At 40.4% G+C, this 9112-nt stretch overlaps 1 protein-coding gene across 3 annotated transcripts in view; it reads left to right on the top strand.

Annotated features, from left to right (window-relative positions):
* Positions 1–1168: 1168 nt before the first annotated feature.
* The window catches only part of ano3 (anoctamin 3), a gene marked incomplete at both ends in the record, with an annotated part of 34162 nt that continues 26218 nt past the window's right edge, over positions 1169–9112 (top strand). For 2 of the 3 annotated variants that reach the window (XM_083974453.1, XM_083974452.1), the window contains one exon: positions 4080–4125. In XM_083974453.1, the coding sequence (XP_083830579.1) occupies positions 4080–4125 (46 nt within the window). Of the gene's footprint in view, positions 1323–4079; positions 4126–9112 lie in introns of those variants that run through there. The other variant, XM_083974451.1, reaches the window with a different exon arrangement.

Below are 9112 nucleotides of genomic sequence, written 5' to 3'. Positions count from 1 at the left end.
CCATGCTGTGCATATTAACAGATCCTATTTAAAAATAAATTTAAGGAGACTGGTGAAATGACATGTGGAAAGGATCGTCTCTGTCAGGAGTCGAAGTGGCAATCAGGGCTTCAGTCGTATGCCAACATGGGACATATTGTCTAACGACTTGACCACTGAGCACCCCCGACTGGGAAATAATGTTAAATGTTTGATGTTTTTTTCAAAACTTTGTTGATAATTTTTTGTCCTAATGTAGAAATGTTAACATTTCATCATAAAATATTCACATTAACTCATAAGTAGATTTTAAATGCTAATTCATGCTGAGTACATAGTGTAATGTAATGTGTCTATATTGGACCATGGTTTTGTGGATGATGTTATTGTTCTATGACTTTAGTTCAGCAATTGGAATTCCCGTGTAACCTGTGCCCAAAATCAGTTTTTTATTACAAGATATGTCCTCAATTGTTTTTGTTTGAATGTCAAATACATAAAATACACTTTTTTGCATTTTTGGTGCAATTTGTCATGTGGTGTGACACTCATGTCATTTGGTGTGACGCTCACAATTGTGACAAGAAAACAGCTTTGTTAGTGATAAATTGTGAAAATATCCATAGACCACAAGGAAAATAGAACTACCAAGAGTCTCAAGCATTGTGTTAGAATTATTACAAGGTTTAACAGAATTATTCTAAAATATCTTGAAAGATTGAGGAGCGATGTCATCCTTTGTATGATAATTTTGAAAAATAATCCAAAATATAATACATTTTCACAAGGAAATGTTAAATATCAAATCAGTCATGATTAAAATGTACGATGCAGTCAGTTAGAAAAGAAAAAAGTACCCCATTTTCATTTTATATAACATAGCTTTCATGTCACACCGTATGACAATTTAAGGCACTGATACAGCAAATTGATGAAAAAATGCTAATTTTGATGCAAAATCTTCAAGAACACATATATATGTGTAAAGTTAAGAGTCACGACAACACAAAAAAGTAATTTTCAGGGATAATATTTGAAGTTTTAAAAAAAATATTTTTTTCGGCTTATATGTCAACCACCCGATAAGGCACCCTTCAAGATCAAAGCAACAATAATAATAGTTTAGGAACACACTCTGATTGCTGTGTTTTGTGTGTGATTTGCAGGATCATGTCGACAGGACAACTGCATGTTTGTGCCCCTGCTGGACAGTCAGGCCTCCAGCTCCTCTGGAGGAGACAGGCATGCTGCTATCAATCGTACCATCAGCCACTCAGCGTCGTGGAGCTCCTCGCTCACCAACAGCCTCCACTCTGGGGTCACGGAGCCAGACCAACTCTCCGGTGAGTTTGCCAACAACAAATAAGGACGTGTCTTACCCGTTGTGCATCTTGCTGCTTATTCTATCATTGATAGATAGTTCATGAGGTTGTTGACCATTGGCGTCTTCGTGCTGTGGGCCACTGGACACCGGATGCACTCAGCAGGTCAACAGCACAACAATGATCGGCTGTGTTTACACTGTCTGCACCTTGCTCTGATCTTAGAGCAGCTTAATTAGCAGATCTTTGGCTGCTAAGCCTCAGCGCTGCCAGAGGTAGTAACTTAGCAGAATGTCTTGATGTGAGATGTTACAGTCACTCAGGAGCCTCTTGAGTGAGAGTAAGTGGGGATTTCTCTGATTATTTGAACAGCATGCAAACACAGAGATGTGATGAATTTTCATTCGTAACATTTATGTTTTTGAGTGGAATATTTAATTGCTAATTTAAGTGTCACCTTTAATAAACCTATTGATTATTTTTATTATATACTGTAAGCTCTGACTACTTGGTGATATCATATCTTTTAACTGTAAAAATGATTGCTTTGCTTTAGATGCTTTAGATGATGATGATGATGATGATGTGACAGTTGGCTGGTGCTCTATGTGAGAAACAATCTGTGGTTCTGTATTTACATGCATAGGCTGAAGTGAATAATGCAAAAACCCATTGTGGTTTGGAATGAAAGCTGACAGCTCTGTTAGTCATCTTTTAAACCACAGGGTGGCAGTATTTTATTTATCTAAAAGCCTGCTCCCTCTGCAGCCTGTCATCTGACCTACATCTCTAAACTAACTGGCAGGAATGGAAGAGATGAAATTTTAAATGGCAATGACCCTATAAAAAGTTGCTTATTTATTTATTCATTGGCCCAGCGGAAGAAATGCATTTGCCTGGTGGTGCAGTGACATGCTATATGGGTTGTCACACACAGCTCTTGCCACCAGTGCTTAATAAACATCAGAACAGTGGGAGGAGGAGAGGCGTGCTGAGCTGCAAGAAAACAGATGGTATTTGCATCTATGACAGATGCCAGACTACTCCACAGAATACCAGCACAGAGAGTGAGAGAAAAGTGGGACCACAGACCAAACTGCAGCCTGTGTTAAAGACTGACCACATCACAGCAGCAGTTCACATAGAAACAACATGAAGAATATGCCCCCCCTCCACACACACACACTCAGGGGGATCGGATGCTGATTGGAGGTCCACTGGTCTGCGGCTCAGTGTGGCTGACATTGAGATAAGACCACTGACCTTGCAGATACGCCACAATAAGATTGAGGCAAAGTGATGGAGACAATATTGTGTGGTTTGTCTTTATAATCTTACAATGCAGGTTTTACTGTCACATAAATTGACTGTGATCAATAATTCCTCTGTTTCAATTTTTCATTTCATGTGTAGAAGCTGTAAAAAAATAAATTAAAAAAAACCCTGTTTTATACTATCTTATTATTAATTGTTTTTATTTTATTTTATTTTAAATAAACTAAATGTATTTTTAATATAGCCCCATTAGAAAACACTTAACTTCAGTACAACGTCTTTAAATTTTTACCAAATGCTCCATCAAAAATGCCCTCAGTTTTAGTACGAGGCTATCAAATTATACTGCAGTCATTTTAACCATCCTGCTCAGTTTTCATGGCTGATATTGTATTTTCCCTCTGAGAAGGGATCCCCTCCCTCAGCAGCAGCAGCAGCAGCAGCAGTGTGTCTGCACAGCTGATCTGTGAGCCCTGTAGTTGTAAGCTATAGTATTGATTGTTTAGAGTTTTTCTCACACCTCTCAGTCGTAAATGTCTGCCAAAGCAAACTCTTCAGCCTAAAAAAAGAAGAAAAAGAAAGTCAGCTGGTCCATATTCCTTTTTATTTTGGTCAATTGTTCTTAGACTAAATAAGTTACAATGAAGTCTGACAGTGACAACACATTGTCATCTGTGATTTATGTTGAGCATTACACGCTGGTCGGTGAGTTTAGCCACTCTGATGGTCTTTGTGCATGTGGAATCCTATCTGACTTTCCTGCAGTAATACATCACAGTCTGTCTCAAAAGGCTGTCCTATATTTAGACTGACTTCTCTGTCAGTGAAGTATCATTTCATGTGACAATATGAAGATCCCAACAGTATTATCATGCCTTAATTTTGAAATAATGGTGGCCCTAAATGAAATGACTATGGATAGGCCAATTAAAGGTGTGATATTTGCATTTGCCTCTTTGTTTGCACTGCACCGATATTTCACTCATCCTGTAGCCTATCTTTCTTTTTTTTTTGTACCTATCGTCCTCACATTATGATCCCTGAGGATCCACGCAGCTTTCAGCTAAAACAGAATGATTGATGATCGAATCGATACACGTCCTTGTCAGTCCATTTGAGATCTGCTGCCCCTGGTAATTTCCCGCAGCTTATTTGGAGTCAGTAAATCAGGACGGAGGAGGAGGAGGGGGCGTGTCCATCTCAGGACCTCCCCTACCGCCCGTCACCATGACAACAGCCGTGGATGATGGTGGTGGTTTGTGGTGGTGGTGGATGGGGAGAGCGGGGTGGGTTGAGGAGGGGAGGGGGGAGAGGAGGGGAGGCTGAGCATGCGGAGCTGAGACAGGTGTTGCTGAGGGTTTGCGCAGCGCCTGTGAGATCGCCTCGGCAGCATGGGAGCAGAGTCGACACCTACGCCTCCTCTCCATAGTTTCTCATCCCGCAATTTTGCTCTTCGTAATACGGAATTTGTTGATCAGCGCTGGAAACCAACTGAACGTCGCAATGGTGCACCACTCGGGCTCCATCCAGTCCTTCAAGCAGCAGAAAGGTTGGTCGCTGGTGTGACAGATATTTATTTGAGCGTGATGTACGCGCCGTGACTTTTCCCTCCTAGTTGAATAGTTTTGCGGTGTGAAATGTTACTCAGAGGCGTCGGACTCTGTACTTAGCTGTGAGAGTGACGCAGAGTTGGAGGTCTTCTTGCTCGAGCCTCCCCCTGGGGATGAAGCCTGTTTCTCCACCGTTTTGATATTTTACCCACTTCTTGGTGTTATAGGCTACACTGTTTGTGAAGGAGTTAGGCTACAGAGGTCAGATGTGTCAGAGTAACACTTCACATATGAGTGAGCTGATCAGAGCACCAAGCAGTTCAAAGCACATTTGTGTGATGATGCTGTGGATGGTTGCAGTTATGATGCTGTGCAGGGAGAAAAATATGACCTTTCCACATTATTCCAGCAATGCAGATGTTTCTTTTTTTAATTTTAGAGATTTTAGCTGCACTCACAGTCGTGTCTGAATGTCATTCAAATATTCACAGCCTGAATAAACAGTGACAACATTGTATACTGGGGAAATAACTGTTCCACACAAATCCGTTCAGGAGCCTGCAGAATAGTTTATGCTGAAAGTAGAGCCGCTCTTGTGTCACACACACTTGTCACGAATAGCTGCACTCAGACTTTGTGGTTTTGAAAGTAATACAAAAAAAAAAAAAGATTTGAGTCTGCTAAAAGTTGATGTAGTGCAGTGACATGGAAAATACATTTCCACTCAGCAGGTTATTGACGAAGCAATATGAGACACCAGGCTCCAGCTCATGGGAGAGGACATTTGGTATTTTTGCATTCAAAAATAACTTAACATGGATCATATAACAGAATGTACAGTGAAAGGAAGATATGTAATTGGTCTCCACACAATGGAGTACATTCCTTCAAATCTATACATAAATGACTATCAAGTCATTGATCTGTTGATCTGCACCCTCCTTTTCAGCTGGATTATAGCCCTACTCATCCACCAGTATTGATTTGAAGGCTCTTTGGGAACAGGAGCGGTTCCTTAACACTTTCAGTTAATTACACATGAGCTGGCTGTCTAAATTTAGATAAATGGTGAGGAAAGTTCTTGTTTTCATGCTGACGCGGCCTCATAAATGAGACCTCTTAGCGTTTATGCACCTGGCTGAGGAGGAGGTAAGGGTCTATCCCCTGGCGTGTGATGAGAGGATGCTGAGCTGGGCAGTTAGAAATCTCATGAGTGAGGGATGCCCTGCTGAAGAGGGTGTTAGCTTATCTGCTCCAGCTCCCTTCGCTGGCTTTGAGTGTGAAAACAGCAGATATTACAGAGTGGGAAAAAAAAGAGTAGAATATTTACACTGACACGAGAAGTGTATTTCTTCAATCTTTCATCCTCCACCATGACCCACATGCACCCTGTAGACTGTACAACCTGGGTTAGAGCTTGTTTGTCCTTTTATAATACAAATAGACCTTTGTTTTTTTATTATAGTTATCATTTTGTTTTATGAATGATGTTCCATGCAGCGATGCGGCAAGAGAAAACCATGTCTTATTTCATTATATATCACAAAGAGAGCCACTTCCTGGCGTGAGTCCAACCAGCAGGACGCATGTAGCACAGGATGGTATCAGATTTATGTAAAAATCTGGCTACAGGCTTGAGGGCCCACTCAATATGTCAGTGACTGCTAAGTGCACCATTAAATTGAAGGCAAACGGGGTAAATGTTGGCGCACAAACTCTTGCTAAGCAAAAATTCACAGGCTGCACTTTCACCAACAGTCATCAACACTATATGAGAGCATAAAACGCCTCAGGCTGATAATGCTTGCTCACCATTGGAAAAGCTGGACAGAGCTGTGTTGTGTTTGAGGTGGAAATATTTCTTAGTGTAGCCAGGAGACTAAGCTGTAACTGCTTTATAGTCGATCAATAAAATCTGGAAATTGATTCTAAAATCAACAGCACACCGATATAAATCAGTCTCTCAGTTCGCCTTAAGAAGTTCGCAGCTGAGCTATAGGTTAGAAGACAGTTTTGGTCGAAGACAGACACATTCATTACAAAAGTGAGCCATATGTTGGTCCAACTTATTGACAAACTAAACACTCAGTATCTGACATTAAGTGTTTGCTTTCAGCTCATCAAGATGTTAACCACTTCCTTGTTCACACTGCAATCAATGAGCTAATTAGTCCAAGTCAAATAAAATATAATAGTGAACTGACTGATTTTGTGTGTTGGACTGTTGATCAGAGAATTGAGGTCACCTTGTGCTGCTGGATATTGAGACGGCATTTTCCCTTCTTTTTAAAAAAATATTTTATAGAGCAAACAATTAATCAATGGAGAAAGTAATTATCAGATTAATTGTTAATGTCAATATTTTGTAATTACAGTGTATCATTAACATTGTTTCTAGCGCAACAAACTTCTCTTAAAGGTACTTAGCAATCAATATTAGATATACTGTACAGTAAGGCAATACCCTGCTTTTCCTTATGGAAATTGTTTGTTGACTATATTATGTTTATGGATTGTCCCCTTTTTAACTTTGTATGTGCGTGTGTGTGTGTGCATGTGCAAACCTTTTGGTTGCACAGTCCTAAGCAGGCCACCTGTCCTCTTATGCAAGCAGACAGATGGTTTTATAGATCCAGACAATAAATTCAGGACAGATTTGGGGAGACGACATACAAACGGTGATTTAAACAGGCTACTGAAGACTATTAGGCAAACATTTGTTTTGTGTAACACGGCTTGTAAAAATTGCTTTTTGTCAAATTACCAGACAAACGGTTTGAAACAAAGAGGCTGTTTTGTCCTGCATTTGCAGCGTTAACACTTTGATGGTCTTTAAATAGTCGGCGGCTGTTTTGTTGCTAGGTTATAAGAACATTACAGGCAGACGTTTGGCTGCAGTGAAGTTCCTGTATGGTTTTTAATCACATAATGGTGGCATTATGGAACTAAAATGGTCTTCTGTGAACTTCATGCTTGATTTTGTTTACTGAGGACAGTGCAGTCCCCTGACGAGGTGTGTACCCATGGACACAACAGCAGCTTTGCAGAAAATCCTGTGACGTAGTCATCACAAGCAATCAGAGGGCATAAGAAGATAGTGTGACATTAAAAGAGGGGGGAAATATAGAGATTGAGAGAGAAGGAAGATGTTTAATCTGCTCAAATGATGCAGCCCAGAGGTTGTGCCAGGATTGTATAACTGGCCCCAGACAGTTTATACTGTGAGTAAAAAGTGCCATCTGCTCTGAGGTGTGTCCACTGTCGGACTGATGTGCTGAGCTGCACGTGACAGATAGATGACAAAGGACATTGACGTTATTAGGCTAACTGCAAGCATCAGGGTTAATTATAATTATTGAATAAATTCAAATTAAAGAGTGTTCAGAATCTATGTCAACCCCAAATGTGAATGTATAACACAATAAATGTGGGTTTCTGTACACATACTATATATGTGTGCATTATTATTAGGCAACTAAATCACAAAAATATTTTTTTTCTCCAACTGTTTGTTAATAATTTTTCAGAGAATATATAATATAATTGCCATGACTCTGTTCTTTCTCTGATCGTTTTAAGCCACAAGCAGCAAACACAGCCTTCCTTAACTGTTAACATGCTCTCAGGAAGAGGTGCCAGTCATCATTCGGTCATCGTTGAAGCCTCTGTTTGCTAGTCAAGCTGTGAAACACATGGATGCATGTAATGAAGCATTATTCTAAAAACAAAAACACTATGACATCCTCCTATACCACTGCCTGAAAGTATCTTCCACAGCCTGGCAGCAGGTTTGGGGTTGCGAGTAACCCCCCTAGACATTGCTGATGCCTGACTGGAAGTGGAGCCTTGTGTCCATTAGAGATCAAGCCATAGGCTAATCCATCTGGTCCAGCGAGAGTCACTTTCATTCCATCCCTCCAAATAACTTTAACAAATCTGTCCTCTGGTATTTCTTCCAATCTTGACTCTACAACTTGTGAATCCTACCCAGTGGTGCTTGTGGGTCAGTAGTCTTTACCCTGGCCAAGTCTCTAAGCACCTGACAACTTTGTACTTCTGTTCACTCCATAGGATCTGCAGTTCTGTGATATCCCATTTAATTCTCCTCACATCTCTTATGGTTAATTTAGCTCCTTTTCTTCCCCATGCATTTTTGTGACCCTTAAACAAAACCATTGTAGGCCTATTTGTTACTGATAACGTACAAGTAAAATACTAAATTTAGCAATAATTTATTTAAACTTTTTTAGTATAATGTATTTTTAACTTCACTTGTTTTTTTGTATGCTGTTTAGCCTCTTGTCACTCCTATAAATTCTGTAATATTCGCCTTTCCAAGGCGTACCCAAAGTAAATTGAATGCTGTTCTTGAACTGTTTGGAGAATATGGATGGGCTTGGTCTCTTTTGAAAGGTATCACTCTGAAGTTTTTCCCCCAAACTGAAATAATCACTATAAGTGCTACTATCATTGAGTAATCTAAGTGGGAGCACACTGAATTAGAATGTTTTTATTCTCGCCTGAATTTTTTTGTTGCAATCAGATGCCTGAAGATGAGTGTGGCTGAGAATTTTAGCTGGAAAACACAATGGGACTACAGCATGAAGCCTTACCTGGCCCCAGTTCAAATTTGATAACAATCCTGCTAAAAATGAGTATTTTACACATGTTTTTCTAAGTGTATATCTAGGCGTTTTCCTAAAGTTGCCATTGAGAAACAATACATGCGCCAAAGTGCAGCTTTTGCAAAGTTACGCATGAAAATGGCAGTGCTGCCTTTTCCCAGGGACCGTGAATGCAGCACATCGTTCGTTTCGTAATCTCATTGGCTATTCAATGCTACAGTTGCCATGGGGGTCGGTTCCTCGTGGCTGAAGCCATTCAGAGCTGTCGGGGGGGATGTTCCTCACGAGACACAGCCACTCATTCGCTATTGCAGGCGGCAGCCGGGGACAGGGAGCTTGTGATTGGTCGAGTGAGCTGTCA

The sequence above is a fragment of the Trachurus trachurus genome (genome assembly GCF_905171665.1).
Source record: "Trachurus trachurus genome assembly, chromosome: 6".
Taxonomy (NCBI): domain Eukaryota; kingdom Metazoa; phylum Chordata; class Actinopteri; order Carangiformes; family Carangidae; genus Trachurus; species Trachurus trachurus.
This window is presented reverse-complemented; position numbering and strand designations above follow the sequence as displayed.